The 23,475-nt window shown below is 54.1% G+C and overlaps 1 protein-coding gene across 12 annotated transcripts in view; it reads left to right on the forward strand.

Moving 5' to 3' along the window:
• The window catches only part of RBM10 (RNA binding motif protein 10), a 28,398-nt gene extending 5,184 nt beyond the window's left edge, over window positions 1–23,214 (forward strand). For 2 of the 12 annotated variants that reach the window (XM_026513450.4, XM_048213475.2), the window contains exons 3-24: window positions 8,092–8,275; window positions 9,724–9,954; window positions 11,848–11,917; window positions 13,764–13,837; window positions 15,222–15,308; window positions 17,461–17,521; window positions 17,641–17,817; window positions 18,197–18,357; window positions 18,532–18,629; window positions 18,716–18,803; window positions 19,488–19,602; window positions 19,711–19,853; window positions 19,946–20,063; window positions 20,168–20,259; window positions 20,348–20,512; window positions 21,417–21,566; window positions 21,664–21,729; window positions 21,820–22,008; window positions 22,121–22,195; window positions 22,458–22,564; window positions 22,653–22,782; window positions 22,879–23,214. In XM_026513450.4, the coding sequence (XP_026369235.1) occupies window positions 8,092–8,275; window positions 9,724–9,954; window positions 11,848–11,917; window positions 13,764–13,837; window positions 15,222–15,308; window positions 17,461–17,521; window positions 17,641–17,817; window positions 18,197–18,357; window positions 18,532–18,629; window positions 18,716–18,803; window positions 19,488–19,602; window positions 19,711–19,853; window positions 19,946–20,063; window positions 20,168–20,259; window positions 20,348–20,512; window positions 21,417–21,566; window positions 21,664–21,729; window positions 21,820–22,008; window positions 22,121–22,195; window positions 22,458–22,564; window positions 22,653–22,782; window positions 22,879–23,004 (2,707 nt within the window). In that variant the 3' untranslated portion in view covers window positions 23,005–23,214. Of the gene's footprint in view, window positions 1–8,091; window positions 8,276–9,723; window positions 9,955–11,847; window positions 11,918–13,763; window positions 13,838–15,221; window positions 15,309–17,460; window positions 17,522–17,640; window positions 17,818–18,196; window positions 18,358–18,531; window positions 18,630–18,715; window positions 18,804–19,415; window positions 19,603–19,710; window positions 19,854–19,945; window positions 20,064–20,167; window positions 20,260–20,347; window positions 20,513–21,416; window positions 21,567–21,663; window positions 21,730–21,819; window positions 22,009–22,120; window positions 22,196–22,457; window positions 22,565–22,652; window positions 22,783–22,878 lie in introns of all 12 variants that reach the window. The other 10 variants (XM_026513448.4, XM_026513451.4, XM_026513449.4 and 7 more) reach the window with 7 other exon arrangements.
• Window positions 23,215–23,475: the final 261 nt, after the last annotated feature.

A 23,475-nucleotide genomic window follows, 5' to 3' on the forward strand; every position in this document is an offset into this window, starting at 1 on the left:
CATTTTAGCAGGTTGTAACAGAGAATCTGAAGAATAATGGCTTAAACAATGTAGTTTATTTCCTTCCTCATAAAGGACATCTGCAGATAGATGAGACATTTCTGTCTCATAAAGGACATCTGCAAGACATCAACAGTCAGTCCCGGCCTGATAGGCAGCCCCGTCTGCTTAGCCATCAAATTGGATGTGTGCTGTAGGCTATTAGAATGTAGCCTTTCATAAACCAAGAAAATTCTCTAATCTTAGTTTGTCAAGATTTATCAGAAATGAGAATTGGGGGTGCCTGGGTGGCTCAGTCAGTTAAGCATCCGACTCTTGATTTCGGCTCAAGTCATGATCCTCAGGGTCCTGGAATTGAATCCTGCATCAAGTCTGCACTGAGCTTGGAGTCTCCTTAAGGTTCTCTCTCTCCCTCTCGCCCTGTGCTCGCACGCTCTCTCTCTCTCTCAAATAAATAAATCTTAAAAAAATAATCAGGGGCACCTGGGTGGCCCAGTCGGTTAAACATCTGCCTTCAGCTCAGGTCATGATCCCAGGGTCCTGGGATTGAGCCTTGCATCAGGCTCCCCACTCAGCAGAGAGCCTGCTTCTCCCTCTCCCTCTGCCTGCTGCTCCTTCTGCTTGTGCTTGCTCTCTCTGTCAAATAAATAAGTAAAATCTTTAAAAAAAAAAATAATCCATGTTGGGTTCGATGGACATTAAAAAAAAAAAGAAATGAGGATCGAACTTCATAATTACATGCTTTTTTCCTCCTTTTGTCCATTAGTTTCACAAATCACATTAAATTACATCCTTGCCATTGTTGAGATATACCTTCCTTGGTGTGTATGTGTATGTTTATAACTTCTTATTTTGAAAAAAAATTCTAATTTTCAGAAAGGTTGCAAGTACAGTAAACTCCCATATATCTTCTCCCCAGAACCACTAATTATAAACATTTTGCCACATTTATTTTACCTACCTACATGCCTCACCATGCCCTTCTTCCCCCCATCTCTCTCTGTATATATAGGTAGAGATACAGCTGTATATCAAGGTATCTATGTATAGGCAACTTTTTTTTCCTGTATCATTTCAGTTAGTGACTGACGTGACCGTTAAGTATGACAGCATGTACGTCCTAAGAACAAGGACTTTCTCTTCTGTAACCACAGTACACTTCTGAATATCAGGGAACTGAACATTGTTGCAGTACTTTTATCTTCTAAAAAGTTCGTATTCTGATGTCATCCCTTGTCCTTTACGGCATTGGTTCCCTAATCTAGGATCCTGTCCAAGATCACACGCTACACTGTATGGAGCTACTTTGTATTTTTGGTTCCCTTTACTCAGGAAGTTACTAAGTCTTTCTTTTTCTTCCATGGCCTTGATATGTTTTAAGAGCACAGTTCATTGGCTTTGTAGATGCTTCTGAATCTGTTTTCCTAATGCTTATTCATCAGTTGTTGGCAGAAAAATTATTTAATATGTATGTTTTTAAAACACTGTTACATTTGGTTAGGTACTGTATTACTAGGATATTTGCGTCTGTGTCACCTCAGTGAAGTGGTCTTAATGATTTCCTTTTCTAGTATCCATCTGACACTGAGTCACCGTAGCCTCATTGCATGATTTGGGCAGCTTTTGCCATTTCTCTCTTTATTGGAGAAACTTGTATAAAAAGTATCTGTCCCTTGAAAGCTTGTTAAAACTGAGCTTTAAAAGGGCCTGGATTTTTAATGATCATTTTGTCTAGTTCTTCTGCCAATTTTGGCAGTTTTTGATTTTCAGAAATATATTCATTTTGCGGAGGTCCTCGCATATTAGGATTCAGTCCAGCTTCGTGGAAATGTATTATGAACAGGGTCTGTCTTTGGAAGGTATTTTGTCAAAGTGTTCTGTGGCCAATGAAAAGTATCCCTTACTGTCCAAATCTGTTCTCTTCCCAAGTTTAGATAGCAAGAGTTCAGTATGGAAATTTATTTGGTTTAGGGGCACCTGGGTGGCTCGGTCAGTTAAGTGGCTGACTCTTGGTTTCAGCTCAGGTCATGATCTTGGGGTCCTGGGATTGAGCCCCTCCTCAGGCTCCATGCTCAGCAGGGAGTCTGCTTGAGGATTCTTTCTCTCCCTCGCCCTCCTCCCCCCTGCTCACATGTGCTCGCACTCTCTCTGTCTCTAAAGTAAATAAATCAATCTTTAAAAAATTTATTTGGTTTAGATGCTGAGTGTCAGAGTTCAGGATTTCATCTGAACATTTATTCAACTCTGTTCGGTTCTTAAATTCTGAGGACCAGAGTTCAAGTATTGGGGGATAACTGTGGTAAGCAAACACAAAGAAACGTTGCTCACATCAGAACCCTTAAGGGGCACGTAGGAGGTTCAGTCGGTTAAGCATCTGACTATTTTGGCTCAAGTTATGATCTCAGGGTCGTGAGATCAAGGTCTGTGTCGGGCTCTGCACCGTGCATGGAGCCTGCTTAAGATTCTCTCTCTCCCTCTCCCCCACCTCCGCTTCTCTGACAAACAAACAAAAAACCCTTAAAAATACATCACTCATACCAGCCACTTCCTGTCCAGGCATTTATCGTAAAGAAATAATTTGGGTTCCAAGCCAAGCTCACAAGGACAAGGGACTTCATTTTATTCACAGCAGTGTCCCCAGCACTAGAGCAGCGCTTGACACATAGCAAATGTTACATTAATATTTATTGAATGAATAAATGAACAATTATGAAATATTGGAAACCAAGCAGATATCTGGAAACATTTTATTTTCCCCATTTGTTAATTACCTTGAGCTTTATGGTGTTTTTCCAATGTTTTATTATGAAATTTCAAACGTACAGCAAAGTTGAAAGAATTTTACAGTGAATACCTCTATAACCATCTGCTGGATTCTACCATTAACATTTTTACCATGCTTGCTTTATGACATGTTTATTTGTTTGTGGTAATTTTTTTTAAGGATTTTATTTATTTATGTGACAGAGAGACAGCCAGCGAGAGAGGGAACACAGCAGGGGGAGTGGGAGAGGAAGAAGCAGGCTCCCAGCGGAGGAGCCCGATGTGGGACTCGATCCCGGTACGCCGGGATCACGCCCTGAGCTGAAGGCAGACGCTTTAACGACTGCGCTACCCAGGCACCCCGATGTTTGTGGTATTTTATAACGCGTTTTTTTTTAACATTTTTTTTTGAGATTTTATTTATTTATTTGACAGAGAGACAGCCAGAAGGAGAGGGATCACAAGCAGGGAGAGTGGGAGAGGAAGAAGCAGGCTCTCAGCAGAGGAGCCTGATGCGGGGCTCGATCCCATAATGCCAGGATCATGCCCTGAGCCGAAGGCAAACGCTTAACGACTGAGCCACCCAGGCGCCCCTTTTAACCTGTTTTTAATAAGTTTTTACAAAGCCAGATTTATCAGGTTTTTTTTTTTTTTTAAATGACTTCCAGGGTTTCGTCTTGCTTAGAAAGGCCTTCCATGAGGTGATTCATTTTTTTCTTATGTTTTCTTTCTAACGTTTTTATGGTTTCTATTCAGGGATTTAAATTTTTGATTCATCTCGAATTTACTTGGTATAAGAAATGAGGTAGATAAACAACTTTTATTTTCTTAAACTTCCTTCTGTGAAGGACCAGATAGTAAATATTTTTGGCATTGCAGACCATGCCGTCTCTGTCACAGCTGCTCGGCTAAAAGCAGCCACAGACAATATGTAAATGAACAGGTATAGCCGTGTTCAAGAGAACTTTATTTGGGTGACTGGATTGGGTCCACTGGCTGTAGTTCACTGATCTGTAGCCCAGACCATTACTGCAACTGGTGTTTATTGACTAATCCATTTTCCCCCTGTTCGTATGAGTTGCAGCCTCTGGGTTACTATAAATTTCCATGTATGTTATTGTGTAGTATGGACTCTGTTCAGTTTCACTTATCTGTCCATTTGTGTTTCAGTTGTTCCACCTTTATATATAATATGTTTTAACATTTGGTGAGGCTCTTCTCCCCCCTCGTTAGTCTTTTTTTTTTTTAAGCAGAATTTTTCTGACTCTTCTAAATTGTTTCTTGTCCTTTGCCGTTACAAACAGTGCTGTTGAATGATGTTTTTGTATGTGTGCAAGTATATTAGTATATTACATTTCCAGGAAAATTGGGGGTTAGGGTAGATTTTTAGTTTTTACCAGCTATTGCCAAATTCCCCTCCACAAGGGACTGTTTCCATTTTCACTCCTACCAGCAGTACAAGAGTGCCTGTTTCCCATACAGCCTTACCAAGAGTGTCTTGTCAAACATTTGGACTTTTACAGATCTGTCACATTAGAAATGTTCTATCACAGATCTTTCTTACAGAAGAATTCCAAATAATATATGTAGATACTCCACATTCCAGAAGGTAGAGCTTAATTTTCCTCCTCTTGACTGTGGGCTAATCTTAGTGACTCACTTCTAAAGAACAGAGTGTAGAAACGGAAAAAGAGAAACTATAGTGGAGGAACCTGGCAGACCCCACCACAACCACATGGTCAAGATCAACATCGGCAGTGATAAGTCACGTTGATATCATGGGCCCCCTTATACAATGCGATCAGTAGGGCAGGTCAGCTCTCTTGTATTCTTCCCCAAAAAACCATAACCTCCATAACCTCAAGTCTAATCACAAAAACACAATGGACAAACCCAAGTTGAGGTACATTCTTCAAAACAGCTGACCAGTGCTCTTGAAAACTGTCAAAGTCATTAAAAAAGGGGGGGGGAGACTAAGAAACCTTCACAGGCCAGAGGAGACTAAGGGTGCATGATGACGAAAAGCAATGTGCCATCCTGGATTCGATCCTGGAACAGAAGGTGGATAGTAGTGGGAAAACGGGTGAACTCCTACAGTTAATTAACTTCTTGGTTTTGACAAATGTACTGTGGTTACATTTGTCCCCTGTTAACATTAGGGGAAGCTGGGTGAAGGGTATATAAGAATTATGTTACCTTTGAACTTTTCTATAAATCTAAAATTATTTCAAAACAAGTTTAACTTCATCAAGATTAGAAACTTAAGTACGTCAGAGGACATGGTTCAAGAGAGTGAAAAGACAACCCACAGCATGGGAAAAGGTGTTTGCAGGCCATATATCTAGTCAGGGACTCACACCCAGAATAGAAAAAGAACTCCTGCAGCAGCCCAGGAAAACCCAGTTCAGAAGTGGGCAAAAGACTCGAATAGACATTTCTCCAGAAAAGACACACGAGTGGCCAGGAAGCACAGGGAGCGATGCAGAATGACAGGTGCTGGTGAGGATGTGGAGAGATTGGAACTTGGGCGCGTTGCCGACGGGAACGTGAAATGGCGCAGCTGCTGTGGAACACCGCCCAGGGGCTCCTCGAAAAATTAAATCTGCAGCTACCATGTGGTCCAGCAGTTCCACTCGTGGGTATTTACCCAAAGGAATTGAGAGCAGGAAGTCGCACCGATAGTTGTACACCAGTGTTCATAGCAGCATTAGTCACAACACCCAAAACAACCAGAAGGTGGAAACAGCGCAGCCGGCCCCGAGCAGATGCACGGCCAGACGAAGCGTGGCGTGTGCCATGCCTGCGTACGTGTGCGGCCACAAGAAAGGAAGTTCTGACGCAGGCCGCGACACAGGCGGGCCTGGAAAACATGACGCGAAGCGAGAGCAGCCGGACACGAAGGAACGGATATTGTATGGTTCCACTTACACCAGGTACCAAGGACAGGCAGATTCACAGAGACTGGAAGTAGGATAGAGGGGGTGGGGGGGCAAGCTAATGTTCAGTGAGTAGGGAGCTTCTGTTCTGAGAAAGGTTTCCGGAAACAGACGGTGATGATCGCTCAACATCGTGAGTATATTTTGTGGTAAATTTCGTGAGATCTGTATTTTACCACAATAAAAATGACTAAAAATATACGAAAAATAAATTTTAGACGTTTATTTTAAAATGGCCTGTCCAGGGTAGTTTTGATTTTCATCGTTCAAAATATAAATCGTTTGTATTTCTTTCCTGCGAATTCTGTTCCTCTTCCTCTTCCCATACTTTTTCCCAGTTAGTTTGTCCTGACTGGGCTCATGATGGTTTTTTTTCTTTTCCAAACAGAAGTGTTTTATTTTTATATAGTTAACTTTAATAATCTCTTCTGTGGCTTCTGGATTTGGGTCATAGTTTTCCCCCATTGCAAGATTATCAAGAAATCATCTCGTGTTTTCTTCTACTTTTATGGTTTCAGTTCTTCTATTTAAATCTTTGACCCATTTTATTTTTTTATTATTTTATTATTGGACCATGCACTTTCTTTTTTTCACATTTTCCTGATTATTTTTTTTAATTTTTTAAAGATTTATTTATTTTACAGAGAGAGCACATGCACATGCAAGTGGGGGGAGGGGCAGAGGGAGAGACCCTCAGGCAGACTCCCCACTGAGTGTGGAACCCATCGTGGGGCTCGAGATCATTACGAGCTAAAATCTAGAGTTGTCCACTTAACCAACCGAGCCACCCAGTCGCCCCAATTATTTAATTAAAAAAATCTCTTCAAACCCCACCCCCCATTTCCCCCATCTCCCCCACCTCCCTCTGGTGACCATCAGTTTGTTCTCTGTAGTTAAGAGTCTGTTTTTTTGGTTTGCCTCCCTCTTTTTTCCCTTTGCTCATTTCTGTTCCTTAAATTCCACATAGGAGTGAAATCATATGGTGTTTGTCTTTCTCTGACTGATTTATTTCACTTAGCGTCATACTCTCTAGCTCCGTCCATGTTGTCTCAAGTCTTTGACCCATTTTAAGCGTATCCTGGTTTATATGTGGGAAGTATAGTCATAAGATCTTGGCGCTTGTCTAGGTATTTAACCTTTTTGGTTCAGTCATACTTGGGATCTTCCCATTTCTAAACGGTGCCTCTCTGAATAGAGGCAATGTATTTATTTCTGCATATTACTTTTGTACCCAGCATCCTTACTGATTTATTGGTTGTAATCATTTTTCATTTGATTCACTTGGGCTTACAGGCATATCCTCATATCATTTACAAACAATGGTAATTTTACCTTCTCCTTTCCAGCTTTTAACCTCTTTTCTTCATTCTTTTGGTTCAGCTAGTGCCTTAGAACACTGTTCATAGTGGTGTTGATACTAGACATTCTAACAGTGTTGTTCCTGACCAGGATGGGGACCCTGCTAGCAGTAGTCGACTATGATGTCTTTTTTTTTTCTTGTTTTAAGTAAACATGTATTGGTTGCTTTTAGAATACTTTTTAAGGCCTTATTTCATCAAACAAAAATTCTTGGGCATCTACTAAGTACCAGGTACTAAGCTAAGTTTTGAGGAGTAGGGCCATGGACCCTCTGGATGTGGTCCCCTCTTTCCCAGAACTCACAGTTTAGTACTTTTTTAAATCATCAAAGAAACGCATGTGAGAGGCACCTGGCTGGCTCAGTCGGTGGAGCATGCGACTCGATCTCGGGGTTGTGAGTTCGAGCCCCACTTTGGATGTAGAGATTACTTAAAAATAAAATCTTAAAAAAAGAGAGAAATGTACATGAAATCAACTTCGAGATAATTATTTTACAGTAATCACAGTAGGAAAAATTTTGACAAAACAGCGGGCAGGGCTAGCAGGGTGATAGTGAAACAGAGGGTCAGGGTAGCACCACGCACAATGAGGCAGAGGGAGAGAGGGCGGTAGGGACCTCACCCCACATACCCTGCAGACCTGGCAGGACCTTGGTGAGAATAAGAGGGAGCCATCGAAGGGAGTGCAGTCGTTGGGCTTGGTTGGCTTTGCCTTATAGAACACTTGCTCACATTCAGGCCATGGGGAATGAGCTGGGAGAGGCCTGGTGGAGGTGAGACCGGCCTGACGCCGCACCTGAGGGCCCTGTGAAGGAGGACAGGCATGGACCAGGGAGGTGGCAGAGGGAAGGAGAAGTGGATTGGATCTTTGAGGGGTGGGGCCCAGGTCACCTCATGGAGTCAGGATTTAGGGACCCCTGTCAGGAGTGGGATCTAGGGTCTAGAGGGATTGAGTGGGTGGGAGCCCCCCCCCCACCTCTTGCACCTTGCAGAAAGGACTGCCCTCTGATCCCTCCCTGTTCTTCTTCCCTCAGAGGTGGTCGTGGGGATAGGACTGGCCGCTATGGAGCCACTGACCGTTCACAAGATGATGGTGGGGAGAACCGCAGCCGAGACCACGACTACCGGGACATGGACTACCGCTCGTATCCCCGAGAGTACGGTAGCCAGGAGGGCAAGCACGACTACGACGACTCGTCTGAGGAGCAGAGTGCAGAGGTGAGGGCCAGGGAGGACAGAGTCCTGCAGGGCCTCAGCTTGTAGCACCATGTGCAGGTAGCTCTCGGCTCCCGTGCCTTCAGAGTGTGCTCAGTGGCTTTGCCTCACCTGGAGGGTCTGTCCCCACTCCCCTCTGTGAGGGCTCCTCTCCCGAGTTGGGTCTCCCTGACTTCCACATGCTTGGCTCTATACTTCTGAGGGCCCCTGGCCATCACCTCTCTCCCTTCTTCCCTGTTTTTTAATTTGGGTCCATGGTTCACTGCAAGCCCTTCACTGCCTGCTCCCAACCAGTTTGGGGCCCTTGAAGAGCCTCCTGCATGGGACCCGGCATGTGGGCTTGGGAGGGTGTAGGGGAACTGGGTATCACCCAGCAGAGTAGCCCTGGGAGGCCAACCGTTGGCATTCACAGGGGCGGCAGAGCCCCTCTACAAAAGGGAAAGACCCTCTAGGGCCTCTCCTTTGAGCTCAGGGGGTAGCCACTTCCATGTTGGGTAGTTAGCCCTAGCCTGAGGAGGGGAGGCATGATGTTTACCATCTGAGGAGAAGCAGCAGACTTGCCTTAAGGGAACCCCAGTTTGAGAGGATAGTCAGGGCCCAGGTCCAAGTAAGCAGGCAGGTCTCCTATCCAGCAGGGTGGGAAGTGTACTTTTGCAACCCAGCCGCTGGGGACAGAGTGTGGGTGTTCAGGCCTCCCAACTGGCAGCTGTGATCTGTGCCTGGATGTCTCCAGGGTACCAGGGGGCTCTGGGTGGACCCTTGGGAAGAGTGGGAGTGGGGTGCTGAGTTATCTGGTCCCCCCCCCCAGGGCAGAAGGGGTGTGGATCCTGGCCCGGCCTGCTTAGTCCTGGCGGGATGGCTTGGGCAACACCCAAGGACTCAGCGACCACACCCTGTCAGGAGGGAGCCTAGCGGTGGTAGAGGACTGGCCAGGCGGACGAGGATCGGGGCCTGGGGGCAGGGCTGTGGCCCTCACACCTTTGCAGGCCCCTGCTGACTGGCTCTGGATGAGATATTGAGCTACTCGTGAAACCCTGGCCCAAACTGGAAATCGTAAGGCATAAGAAAGAATTGTGCACATACTAGCTGAGCTGGTGAGGGAGGAGGAGGGAGAAACAGGGCAGGATTTAGTGTGCTGACCCCAGACGCGAGGAGGCTGAGGCGGCGTCTGGTCACCTGTCTGTGGGAGTTTCTCCCCCACAGTAATACTGCTACCGGCCTCTCCCCGCTCCCATCAAGGCAGCCCCCAGAAGGCATCCCAGGGACAGTTTCCCATCCCAGAAGGGTTGCAGTCCAGGCCTGACCCATTTTGCCTGCCCTGAGCCTTTAGCCGGAGCCCGCCCACCCCTGGCTTTCAGAGCCTGTCTGCCTCAGAGAGCCAGCGGCCAGCCCCTAGGCCCACCCCAGACTGACTGCCCGTCTGGTGTCTCTCGTCTCATTCTGTTGGCCAGGATTCCTACGAGGCCTCCCCGGGCTCCGAGACTCAGCGTAGGCGGCGGCGGCGGCACAGGCACAGCCCCACCGGCCCGCCAGGCTTCCCCCGAGACGGCGACTATCGGGACCAGGACTATCGGACCGAGCAAGGGGAGGAGGAGGAGGAGGATGAGGAGGAGGAGGAGGAGGAGAAGGCCAGTAACATCGTCATGCTGAGGATGCTGCCACAGGCAGCCACTGAGGATGACGTACGTGCCCCCCCCATGCCCCGGGCAGGCGGCAGAGCAGGAGGCCAGGCTGGGTCTCCTCCAGGGCCCTCAGCTTCTCGCTCACCCCGACCTCAGCTCCTTTTATCCCTTCTCTCCCCCAGCACTGTTCCGTCCTCTGGGCAGGCCTTTGTACTCTCCTGGTCTGGAAGGGAGGAGTGTCGGATAGGCTGGCTTGGCCAAGGGGCTGTGGTGGTGGGTGTGGGAGGGAACAGGGCATTCCTCTGGAACATTCCGCTGGTCATCCATCCATTCTGTATATGTTGATTGAGGGCCAGATGCTCACCAGACCCAGAGCCGGGTATTCCTGGTGGCAGAGATAATGCAGGGCCCTGCAGCCCTGGGGATAGGGAGGGTCCCCTGGGATTTTCTGAGGTTTTATTCACACTCTCTCCCCATACCCTCACCTCTGCCCTCTTCCGTCAGCAGCGCCAAATCTCAATGGCCTGGCCACAGAGTCCTGCGTTCTCTGACTTCCTTTGCTGCTACTTACAGCCTCCCCACCCTGTGCTCCATGACATTTCCTTCCGTATTCCTCCCTTTTCTTATGTTTCCTTCTCATAGAGGCTTCCCCTAACGAGCCCCAGTAAAACCCCAGAGGGCCACTAGAATAGTCTCCTCCCTAGCCTCCCTGAGTCTCCTCTCTGCCCGCTTGCCTGCGTTTTCTGCCCAGCTCTTCTCCAAACTCTACCAGCTGCCCATTTTGTCACAGAGAAAAATCCCACCTGTGTATTTGGCCCACCTGCCATGTTCAGGGTCAGACAGTAGCTCCGTGCTGACATGTGTTAAGGATTGATCACAGGGTGGGCCACAGGCCAGGTCTCATTTAATCCTCACAGCCACCCTGCAGGGAAGGTACTCTGCGTGTTTCCATCCTACGGATGAGGAAGCCAGGCCCCCAGCAGTGAAGCAGCTTGCCCCAGGTCCCACAGGCAGTGAGTGGCAGGCCAGCGAGTGGCAATGGAGCTGGGGTCTGGCCCCGGGCAGCTGGATTCCAGAGCCTACATTCTTGCTGTTTCCTGAGCCCTCCCTGAGTATTTGCAGTCCTAACGAGCTCCTCCGTGTTTCTTTTCATTCTCACGTGTTTCTGTGTGTGTGTGTGTGTATGTGTGTGTGTGTGTGTGTGTGTGTGTGTGTGTGTGTGTGTGTGAGAGAGAGAGAGAGCGAGAGCTCCTTTTTTTTTCACCTGATGAGGAAACTGAGGCCCAGAGGCAATAAGATTGCCGCCCGAGAATGCCCAGGACATGTTCCCAGGCTTCTGCAAGAAGCACCGCTGGCCTAGAGACCCTACTTCATCTGGTCCAAACCCCAGACTGCCTCCGCAGCTTCCCTCTGGCTTCATCCAGAAAGCTTTCCAAACTCTGTCACCACACCTTTTGGTCTCCACCCCAGGATACTGCTCCACGCATGGCCTGGGGGCACACGGCCAGGCTCTGCTCAGACCCGGTCCTGCCCTTGTGGTCCTGCCCTTTGTGGTATTCGCATAGCGGGTCTCTCAGGGCAAGCCCCAGCTCCCCTCACCACGGCGGCTGCACCAAGCCTGTCGTCAGAGTCCCCCCCCACCCCCCCGCAGGCCATTCTTCAGCTGCTGGCTTGGCTCCCTCTTTCCTTGCTCTCTGCCTCTGAGGGTCATCACGCTGCCATGCCCCCGCCCCCACACCATGCCCCTTTCATTTCACTCACTCTCTGCAAGTCTGGGGCCGAGTGCTGAGAGCAGGTGCTAGTGCGGGCCCAGGGCTGTGGCCACTTGGGGACAAGGCCCAAGAGAGCGAGAGGAGGCAGTGCGTGCATGTCGCCAGCAGCCCTCCAGGGTCCCGGAGGCCTCCGGTGGCCCCCATGTGCTGAGCCTGCCCCCACCCATATCTCCCCGTACAGATCCGGGGCCAGCTGCAGTCCCACGGAGTGCAAGCACGAGAGGTCCGGCTGATGCGGAACAAATCCTCAGGTGAGCTTTTGTTCCCAGTGCCTCCCCTTCCGCTGGCCAGCCTCAGCCTCCAGTCTCCCTCCTGCTTCTGCCTTCTCCCTCACCCTCCCTGCCCTGCCTTCCTGCCACAGCTGGGAATGGGCAGCTTGGGGGTGCCCTCTCTTCTTCTCTTCCCCTCAACCCATACTCCTCACAGCTCTGGGGCTGTCGGGGAGGGGGTGCAACACTGAGCTGAGTGCTCCCCGGGGGCAGGGCCAGGGCCAGGCTCCGGGGAACCTCCTCTTTGGGACTCTGAGTATCTGAGGTGGTAACCGCCTCCCCATATACTCCCTTCCCTTTCCCTTCTTCTCCTTCCCCTGCCCCTCGATCTCCCCCACATTTTTCTGGTAACAGCCTGTGACCAGAAAGTAGGTCTGACACGGTCCCACTCACGTGTCCCAAGAGGGGAGGCAGGGGATGGCTCTTATCCAAGGGTGCATCCCAAGGAGCAGCCAGGATTTCTGGCCTCGCTTGTTCCCTCCCTCCCTCTTGCAGGCTGCTTGGAGCTGGCCTGAGGTTAGCAGGGTGGTGGGGGGGAGTCGTCTCTGCAGGACCTCTGGCCCAGGCTCCCCAAGGCAGGCACAGTGGGGCTTCACTGCCTGGGCTTCTCTCGCCATCTCTCAGTCTCTCTCCTCCCCACACCTCCATATCTCTCTCTCTCTCTCTCTCTCTCTCTCTCTTCCTCCTCCTCCTCCCCCTCTCCCTATTCTTCTCCCCCCCCACTTTCCTCTCTGTCTCTCTCTTCTTCCCTCCCTTCCTCCATCCCCCACCCCAGATCATACTATTTCATCCTCCTGTGCATCCTCACAGTTACTCTTATGGAGATCAGGCATGCCCCCCCCAAGCCCTGCCATGTCTCAGCCTCCCCGTGTGTGTACCTGCAGAAGAGAAGCAGCTCTCCTGCAGCCTCAAGCCCTGGATCCCTTTCCCAGCCCTGGCCAGGCCTGGAGTCTCTCTTGGTAGCATGTAGGTCTTGTTCTGCTTCACCCCAGCCAAACTGCACAGTGGCAGGGTTCTGGTCTCTCTCTCTCTCTCCATAAGGTGGTGTCCTAGGTGCGGCCCCTTCTGGCACTTCTCCCAGGCACCCAGTGATTCTTTAAGGTCTGCCTGGCCAACCCTGGCCCCCATTCTCCTGCTGTCTAGGAGGACTTGCACTGTGGGTGGCTGTAATCTTCCTAGCTTGGCCCTGAGGCTCCCTGGTAAGGCCCACCTCCCCTGCACTGTGCTAAGGCCGAGGCGACGTTGTGTCCCTGACTCCCCCTGGTTTCTGATGGGCCTGGAGCCCTTCCTAGCCTCACCAAGCAGCCTGGCCCAGGTTCTCTTTTGCTGCTTTGATGAAACACCTGTCCCAGGACCCCTCCTGGGCAGTGGCCTCATGCTGGGCCCCACCCTTCAGTTATTTGTTCTGGCCCATGTGGAGTCAGCAGCCTGCCCATCCGCCCTCTGTCCTCTGACACAGATCTCTACTTGTCCCCTTTCCCTCCCACCTCCTTTCCGTCTCCGTCACCCCAGGCAGCTCTGCCTGAGCCCCTCTCTCTGTCTTTCTTCCCAGCTGGCGTGTGTGTATCTCCCCCTCCCCCCCACCTCTCCCACTCAGTTATCCTCCTTCCCCCGTCCCTCTTTCCTGACCCTCCAGGCCATCTACCTTGCCTCCCACCCCCTGGTCTTTCTCTGATTACTTCTCTCTCCCCCTTTTTTCTTTTCTCCTCTTCCCCCCCTTCCCTCTCTGCCCCCCTGGTCCTCTCCCCTCGGGTCCCACCCCCGGGAACGCCGTGTGTCCAAAGCTGTTGACTAACCCACTGCGTCTGTATCTGAATGCTGTCTCCAGGTCAGAGCCGGGGCTTCGCCTTCGTCGAGTTTAGTCACTTGCAGGACGCTACACGATGGATGGAAGCCAATCAGGTTGCTTTGCCGCACTTGAACCCCCCCCCAAACAAATACTACTTTGTAATCGAGCGCTCCCCATCGCCTGATTCTTACGGACACAGTTCCCTGCCCTGTGGCCCTGTGTCCCATCCCCCCCGCCCCCTCTCTCTCCCCCTTCCTGACCCTCACTATCTCCTCTTCCCATCTCTTGCTACCCACTGGGCTTCCCATCAAGAACCCACACTCACCACTGGCCCCTTCCCACCACCAGGCACTAGCGCTGCCCCTCCACCTCCCAGCTGAGCTTTTGGAGAGAGGGCCACCGGGGAGGGGGGAGGTTTCCTTCCATGGAGGCTCCCACTCCTCGGGGACCACCCTGCTCCGGGGTTTAGGCAGAGCCAGGATCTCGTTCCACTCTCAGGCATCACTGGAAGTCTAGCCACTGGGGAACTTAGTTGTTGGCACACTAACTAGCAAGTCCCGTTTTGCCAGCTCTCTGCATGTGAGTTTGGCCTTTTGATTTCCATGCGAGAGGCCAGCACCGCTCTGTTGATCTAAAGTACCAGCCAAATGCGATAGAACTCACTTCAGATGCCCTAGCCCTCCCCCGCACCTACCCCCCACAGGAGTCACCACTTGCCCACTCCGCTGGGGGCAGGCCTGCCTTCTCAGCAAGGAGTCATGCTGTCAGGAAGGGAAGGGAGCCTGCTCCCCCACCTGACAAGGTCTCCCCACCCAGCAGCTTTGGGACCGTCAGAGACCCAAGGACCTGCTCTGCTCACCTACCCAGAGCCTGGCTCACTGGTGTGGGGCACGGAAGGAAAGCGTCAGGGGAGGAAGGGTCAGATGTGGTGGAAGCGGGGCTCCGCAGGGCGGCCCTGGGGCCAGCTCTGCCCTAATGCCGTGGGCCCAGGACCCAGCCAGCCCCGGGAAGACAGCCTCACAGCAGGAACTTCCATCTTTTAAATATGGCTCTTTCTTTTTCCCCTTCTCCAGCACTAGCGCGCGTGCGCTCTCTCTCTCTTTCTCTCCCCTCCTCTCCCTCCCCTCCCCGTCCCCCTCATCCCGAGTGTAGCCTGTGTAGTGCTGGCCCTGGGTGTGGCCTGGCAGTGTCAGGGTCGAGTGGGGGGTTTTCCCCACTGTCCGGCAAGCGTCGGTCAGCCGAGCACTGTGTGCCTGGTGGCGTGTGTTCACGTGTGCGTGCGCGTGCCCGGAAAGGCAGCAAACAGCTGCGCCCAAGGGCTGTGGCGCTTTCCCTCCCTCCTTCCCTTCCTTCTTCCCTCGTCCGTTCTCCGACCTCCCTCCGTTCCCTGTCCCTCATCCATCCAGCTGAAGGGCTCGCTCACTCTCTTCTCCTGTGCTGAAACGGTGCGTGGGGCACTGCTGCCTGGGCCTCACTGTGCTCTGCTTTTTCCCGCAGCACTCCCTCAACATCCTGGGCCAGAAGGTGTCCATGCACTACAGCGACCCCAAGCCCAAGATCAATGAGGACTGGCTGTGTAATAAGGTACAGGGGCGGTGGGCAGCGGTTGCCATGGATAGAGACAGCGGCGGTGGCGGCAGCGTCTGTCCCCCTGGGGCCTCTGAGGTGGCATAGGTGTTGGGGACCGGCTCAGCTCAAGTAGCCACCGTCCCTTGCCGCCTGCCCACCCACCCAGGTGTACTGGGCTTTCACTCGAAGCCAGGCTCTGCCCTCAGGAGGCGCAGTCCTGCCTGAAGTCCGAGTAGGCTTTCCACAAGTTTTTACATAAGCGACTAACTAGTGACGGTGGAGGCATGGCGTGGTGTGTCAAGTGTGGACTTCTCGAGCCGGGCTGGCTGGAATTGGAGCCTCCCACATCCTCCTTGGTCTCTGCCTCACTTTCCTCACCTCCAAAACACGAATAGCGATGACCCCTCTCCCCCAAGGGGGTTGGGAGGATTCCGGTGTGGCGCTTGAGAGGGTAACCCTTGGGACAACGTCTAGCCCACGGTTAGCTCCCTTTAGCGTGCGCCTGTTCTCCCAAAGGAAACACAGGCTGCTTTGGGAGCCTGTGTCAGGTGGCCCAACCTTGACAGACACTCTGACAAAGTCATGTCTACCTGAGGCTGAGGCCACAAGCTGTAGGGTCTTGCAGTTGTATTCCCTACAAGGAACCTGAGGCTCAAAGGGGTGCCACTGTGGGTTACCCTTGAGGCATGGCTTGCACCCGATCACAGGGGACGTGGATGGTACCCTGGGTTTGGCTCTCCCCTGGGGCCAGCCTCCCAAGCAGCCCGGAGGTAGCCTTGTGCTGCCACAGCCCCACCTCCCGCAGCCAGCTGGCAGCCCTAAGACCTAAGGGGAGGACTGAGAGCTGGCCGAGCCCCCCACCCTCCCCACAGTAAGAATTCTGCCTACCAAGGGAAGTGGCACCTTTTTGTTTTAAAAGAGAGAGTGTTATCAGAAGGCAGGTGTCCATTGTCTCTGCAGGGGTAGGGACGAAGTGACGGTGGCACTCTGTCCCTCCTATATTTTCAGAGACTCCTCAAAACCAGGGAATTCTCTCCTTTACCCTCCTGTAATTCCCCGCATCCTGTTGGTCACCAGGTCCTGACGCTTCCATCACAAAAATGCTCTCCCTTGCGATTCCCGCTGCCCAGACCAACCGTCACCCTCTCCCTCAGTCGCCGTGGACCTCTCCTCTGCTGTGCTGGCCCTTTGTGTCTTTCTCTCGCCCTCTCACCCGTAACATTCCTCGAAACCACCTCTAACCACGCCCCTCCGCCTCTGCTTAGAACCCACCCCCCAAGTCTGAGCTCGAGCGTGACCACCCTCCATAATCCAGTGTCACCTGCCCGTTCCAGCTTCCACTTCTGCCTCTTTCCTCACCCTCCTGCGCCAGCTACAGAGAATGTCTTGTTCCCTTTGCTAGCACTAGCTTCCCAGCAAAACCAGACCGAACCAAAGCAAACTTCTGGGCCTCCCAGATCAAACATCCCACCAACTGTCCCCAGCTGAGCGAGCCATGCCCCTCTTGGACTGTTCCCCTCCCCGGGTCCCCACAGATAAAACCTGCCCCCCCCCCGCCCGTGCTACATCTGCTCCCTGCTGTTAGGCCGGGGGCTAACGTCCTGGGCCTGCGGGGCAGAGCCTGGCACAGGAGCAGTGCGTGGGGCCTGACCGTGGGACGGAGATAGAAATGTAGAACCTCCAGGCATAGAAAAGCCGGGGGCTCCTGGAGGCTGCCATGTCCAGGGTTGGGTTCTCGGGAACACCAGCGTAGTCCTCGAGATAAAGGAGGGATGGGAGTCTGGCCAGAGAGGGGCTACTGGCTTTTAGGTGTGGAAACACTGAAGGTTTCTGAAGAGGGAAGCAAGTTTTAGGAAGAGGAACCTGCTAAAGGGACAAGAAAGGGGGCGGTCCTGGCAGTTGGTACCTCAGAGGAGGTGGCACTTGTCACGGGTGGGGGAGTTGTTGATTTCCTGAGTTGAGGAGGTGGCACTGAGGGACAAACTTGAGACCATGTGAGGTGAAGAGTCACAGACTGGGAATGACAGCCAGGGCCCCCTGCCACCCCTGACCCTGGGACCTTCCTTTCTGGGGCATGGTGGGGTTCCCTGGGGGATCTCTGGATCCAGGTTTGGAGGGTGCAGTGGAAAGCCACACCCACTCTGACAGCCTGGCCTGTGCCTCGCAGTGTGGTGTCCAGAACTTCAAACGCCGTGAGAAGTGCTTCAAGTGTGGCGTGCCCAAGTCAGGTGAGGCCCTCCTCCCTCCCCACCTCCCCGGGACATGGGTAGAAGGGGGGAGAAGGGTGACCAGCCTTGGAGTCTGCCTCCCCCTTTGTCACCGGCCTGTCTTCTGCTGCCCCTGACAGAGGCAGAGCAGAAGCTGCCCCTGGGCGCGAGGCTGGATCAGCAGACGCTGCCGCTGGGTGGACGGGAGCTAAGCCAGGGTCTGCTCCCCCTGCCACAGCCCTACCAGGCCCAGGGAGTGCTGGCCTCCCAAGCCCTGTCACAGGGCTCGGAGCCAAGCTCGGAGAACGCCAATGACAGTGAGTCAGTTGTTCCTTCCTTTCTCCCTGCCCTAGGGTGTCTGGGCTGGGCTCTCCAAGGCCAGAGAGATGGCGGTGACCAAGAATTAGTCCTCCCAGGGTCTCTGCCTGGTGGGGGGACCGACGTGATGTAGGGAGAGCAGGGGAGGAGCATTGCCCGACTCGACTTTGGGGGTGTGTTGGGAAGGGTCTCGGCAGGTGAGCGACTGAGCTGGGACTTGGACTGACAAGCAAAGTTTATCCAGGAGGAAGAGGTGAGAGGAAGCAGCAGGTGCAAAAGATACGGAGGCCAGAGGAGAGGGGTAGTGGGGAGACACCAGAGGGTAGGGCTGGAGCAGAGTATCCGGGGTGCCCCCTAATGCTGGGCCCCTTCCCGCAGCCATCATTTTGCGCAACCTGAACCCACACAGCACCATGGACTCCATCCTGGGGGCCCTGGCACCCTACGCGGTGCTATCCTCCTCCAATGTTCGCGTCATCAAGGACAAGCAGACCCAACTGAATCGTGGCTTCGCCTTCATCCAGCTCTCCACCATCGTGGTGAGGGCGGCACAGGGGGGGGCCGGGCAGCCAGGGTCCCGGCCCCCGGGGCGGGGAGGAGGGACCCTAACCCCAGCCCCTGACCGCGGCTCCAAGCCTGGCAATGGGGCAATGGAGCCGGGGGCCTCCCCGGGCCTGACCCTTGTGCCCCTGCCTCCCCTCCTCCCGTTCCAGGAGGCAGCCCAGCTACTGCAGATCCTGCAGGCCCTGCACCCGCCGCTCACCATCGACGGCAAGACCATCAACGTTGAGTTTGCCAAGGGTTCTAAGAGGTCAGGACCCCACCTGTGTCCCTTCCCAGCCGGCCCCCCAGCCTGGGGCTTCTCATCTCACTCCTAGTCTCTGACATCCTCCCCAGGGACATGGCCTCCAACGAAGGCAGTCGCATCAATGCTGCCTCTGTGGCCAGCACTGCTATTGCCGCGGCCCAGTGGGCCATCTCACAGGTACTCAAAGACTCCCCTCTGCCCCAGCATCCCCACACTGGGGCCACAGTCTCGACCCTCCCGCGCCCTCTCTGCAACCAGGAGGGCTGGCTTGCTGTCTGGCTTTCCATGGACCCCAAACCCTCACAGTGGCTGCCGTGGGCTTTGGGGGCCTCGCCGCAGCTCCCTTCCCAGTCACCTCCTCCCAGGCTTTCAACTTCAACACCATCGTGGCTGCTTTTCGCTTCTATTTGGTTATTTTATCATCCTGAATTGTTACAACTTCTTTAATAAAACGGAATTTATAAGTGGCTGAAAGAAAATTGGGAGATGAAAATAAAGAAGGGGAGGACGGTGTCTTCCTTGACCTGACACCCAGCGCTTGAACTACGCCACACATGTACCAGTGTCAGCCCTGGGAGCATTTTGGCACGAGTCTTCGGTCAATTCTTGTTTTTGCCGCTGCCCTGCCCTGCTGTGGCCGGGCGGCCCTCACACTTCACTTGTCTGAGGCCTGCATGCTTTCTGTCAGCACACAGACACTAGCCTCACCTGTGGGCAGATGCTTCTTAGCTGGTTCCCCTCCCCCTGCGCCCCTTCCTCTGCTAATAAGCCCCTCCCACTGCCCCTCAGGCCTCCCAGGGTGGGGAGGGTGCCTGGGCCACCCCCGAGGAGCCACCGGTCGACTACAGCTACTACCAACAGGATGAGGGCTATGGCGGCAGCCAGGGCACAGAGTCCTCCCTCTATGCCCATGGCTACCTCAAGGGCACCAAAGGCCCCGGCATCACTGGAACCAAAGGGGACCCATCTGGAGCAGGTGAGCCCCAGCATCTTTCCCTGAGCCTGTGGCGGGGGGTGGCAGGCATGGGGTCCTGGGCCCCATCATTCACAAGCATTCTCCTTCCCTCCCTGTCCATCATTACAGGTGCGGAGGCCTCCCTGGATCCTGGGGCAGACCCTGTGTCACTGCAGGCTTTCTCCCGCGCCCAGCCTGGTGCCGCCCCTGGCATCTACCAGCAGTCAGCAGCCGAAGCAAGCGGCAGCCAGGGTGCTGCCGCCAACAGCCAGGTGAGGGAGCTGGGGGGATCTTGGGGGGAAGGGGCGCGCAGGGGGCATCGGCAGACACTGAGCCCTGTTCCCCTGTCCGGCCCTGTGACCAGCCATATACCATCATGTCACCCGCTGTGCTCAAATCTGAGCTCCAGAGCCCTACCCATCCTAGCTCTGCCCTGCCACCGGCCACCAGCCCCACTGCCCAGGAGTCCTACAGCCAGTATCGTGAGTAGCCATGGCCTGCGGGTGGGGTGGGGTGGGGGACGGGGCGGGGAGTTCCTTAACAAAGCAGAGAGGAGTGTGACCCCCCCTTTCTCACCCCCCCACAGCTGTTCCTGACGTCTCTACCTACCAGTACGATGAGACGTCTGGCTACTACTATGACCCCCAGACTGGTCTCTACTATGACCCCAACTCCCAGGTGATAGGGTGGCCCAGGAAACGGGTGGGGTCTGTAGTTCCCCCTCTTGAGGTCTCCCCTCATGCCCCCTCCCTTGCCCCTCTCCCAGTATTATTACAACGCTCAGAGCCAGCAGTACCTATACTGGGACGGGGAAAGGCGGACCTACGTTCCTGCCCTGGAGCAGTCGGCCGACGGGCATAAGGAGACAGGGGCCCCCTCGAAGGAGGGTAAAGAGAAGAAGGAGAAGCACAAGACCAAGACAGCCCAACAGGTGAACACTGGGGGCCCAGCAGTCACTGGCTAGCTGTTTGGTGCCTTCCAGTGAATGCATTTCTATCCGCTTTAAGCCTCCGCTGCTGGGGGAGGGGCAGTTGTGTACATGGCAGTGACTGTGCTCGAGAGAGACCAGGCTGCTAGCCCAGCTCTGCTCTTTGATGTATGACGTCGAGCCAGAGCAGTCTCCTCAGTATGTGGTAGGGCGGCCCACCTCCCTGAGTGGCCAGTGCCGCCCATCTGGGCGAGCTCAGTCAGCTTTCCTGTCCCCTGGTGGGAATCCTCGCATTGCTTGCATGCCAGAAGCCAGGCTAGCCCTGCCTGTGGAAACGAGTGGGCACACAGACCTCCTTTGGGCCCAGAACCCCACTCGTGGGTATGTGTCCAGGTCTGTCTCCCCCAGAGAACTTCTTACGGGCCCATCAGGGTGTGGAAAATGGCCATTGCAGCATCTGGTAGGAGTGGGCAGTTGGAGGGAACTTCGGTGTCTTTCTGTGGAGGAAGAGTATGACAGTCTGGGTGTAGCACTTAGAAGCAAGAACTAAGTGTTCCCTTGGCAACCTGGTAAATTCTGAAAAAGGTGTCGACCCCGGGGAGGCGGACAGAATATGGAATGTGGCATAGTATCGCATGTAGAAGTTAGAGAAAGCCACCACCTGCCCCGTAAAATGAGAAGATGAAAGCACACAAAGAGCAGGGTCACGTGGGTGCTTGGGAGGACAGGCACAGCCCAAGAGGGCTTGGCCAGGGGCACTGACAACACAATGATGAGAAATGGGGACTTTCACCTCCACCTCCTCACCCCTGCTTGAGGCCACAGGGCAGGAAGGGGCAGTGGACGGAGTTGGCGGTGCCAGCCACTGGAGGGCCCCTGAGAGCCTCACCTCCACCCTTACCCCTAGATTGCCAAGGACATGGAACGCTGGGCCCGCAGTCTCAACAAGCAGAAAGAAAACTTCAAAAACAGCTTCCAGCCCATCAGCTCCCTGCGAGACGACGAGAGGCGGGAGTCAGCCACCGCAGATGCCGGCTACGCCATCCTCGAGAAGAAGGTGTGTTGTGGCCACCCCTCTGTTACCTGCCCCCCAGTCTTGTCATTTCAGTGGTCCCTCTGTGGAGTCCCTGAATGTGTGTGTCTATCCACCCCAGGGAGCACTAGCCGAGAGACAGCACACCAGCATGGACCTCCCGAAACTGGCCAGCGACGACCGCCCAGTGAGTGGCCCGGGCAAGAAGAGCAGCGGAGGGGTGGGGGCTCCAATCTAGCTGGGCCTGACCTCCCTCCCCGACCCTCGCATTCTCTAGAGCCCACCTCGGGGCCTGGTGGCAGCCTACAGCGGGGAGAGCGACAGTGAGGAAGAGCAGGAACGCGGGGGTCCCGAACGGGAGGAGAAGCTCACTGACTGGCAGAAGCTGGCCTGTCTGCTCTGCCGGCGCCAGTTCCCCAGCAAGGAGGCGCTCATCCGCCACCAGCAGCTCTCCGGGCTGCACAAGGTAACTGAGGGAGGATTGGCAGGGAACCTTGGCTCGGCTTGGCCCGGCCCGTCCTGGCCCAGTCCGTCCCGGGCCAGCCGCTTCACGCCGCCTCTTGTCTGTCCCCTTGCAGCAAAACCTTGAGATTCACCGACGAGCCCACCTGTCAGAAAACGAGCTGGAAGCACTGGAGAAGAATGACATGGAGGTGAGGTGTGACCCATTCCTGGACTCCATCCCCTCTGTCCCTTGCCGAGTGCCTGTCCCCTCAGGCAGCTGGTGCTCCAGTCCCTCAGCTGCATGGCTGCTCGCACCCACGAGATCCTGCCCACAGGACCTCAGACCTGTTAGCCAGGTCCAGCTCCGTGGGGCCCCTGGTGTTTCCTGCAGAGAGTGATCAGCTCCCCCATTCTCTCTCTCTCTCTCTCTCTCTCTCTCACACACACACACACACATGCACGTGTTTTCAGCAAATGAAGTACCGAGACCGCGCAGCCGAACGCAGAGAGAAGTACGGCATCCCCGAGCCACCAGAGCCCAAGAGGAGGAAGTACGGCGGCATGTCCGCAGCTTCTGTGTAAGGGCGAGGGGCCATGGGGAGGGGCCACGAGGAGGGGCCCGGGGCCCTCCGGCCGTCACTCACACTATCCCACTGGCCCCTGCAGGGACTTTGAGCAGCCCACCCGGGATGGGCTGGGCAGTGACAACATTGGCAGTCGCATGCTCCAGGCCATGGGCTGGAAAGAGGGTAGTGGCCTGGGCCGCAAGAAGCAGGGCATTGTGACACCCATTGAGGTGAGTCTCCCGTGATCCCATCCCCATCCTCCAGCATTCTCTCTCTGCTGCACCCCCATCCCGCAGCCCACCTGACAGCCTTCCTCTCTCACGTAGGCCCAGACGCGGGTGCGGGGCTCTGGCTTGGGTGCCCGAGGCAGCTCCTATGGGGTCACTTCAACTGAGTCCTACAAGGAGACACTGCACAAGACAATGGTGACCCGCTTCAACGAGGCCCAGTGAGCAGCTGCAAGAGCTCTACATATGTCGGGTGTCCAGCCCGGGGCAGGGGAGGGTAAAGTGGTGGGTGGTCTGAGTGGGGCCCTGCACCTGTCTACCAGCCCACTCCCCAGCCAGAGAGGGCCTGACCAAGTCAGACTTTGAGTTGGTGACTTCTGTTGGAAAACTGGGCTGGGATCATGCTCTTCTTTTTGTAATAAAAGCTGAAAAGTCCATAGCTTGCATGTCTCTTTCTCACGCACCAGCATGGTTTGTGGCGCACACACAGGGACATAAGCACAGGTGGACAAGGGGCCTCATCAGGCCGACGGGGGTGGCAGTGGTAGGATTCACGGCATCTGGTGCATGGGGGCTACCAGCTTGGGATGAAGGTGGGGGGTTTAACAGGAACTTCTGGCCTGTGCCCCAACCCACAAGATCCTGGTCACAGCCCCCTCGCCATTGTCAAGTCCAGCAGGTCTCCATATACCAGGA

This window comes from Ursus arctos, chromosome X, assembly GCF_023065955.2.
Source record: "Ursus arctos isolate Adak ecotype North America chromosome X, UrsArc2.0, whole genome shotgun sequence".
In the NCBI taxonomy this organism is placed as follows: Eukaryota; Metazoa; Chordata; class Mammalia; order Carnivora; family Ursidae; genus Ursus; species Ursus arctos.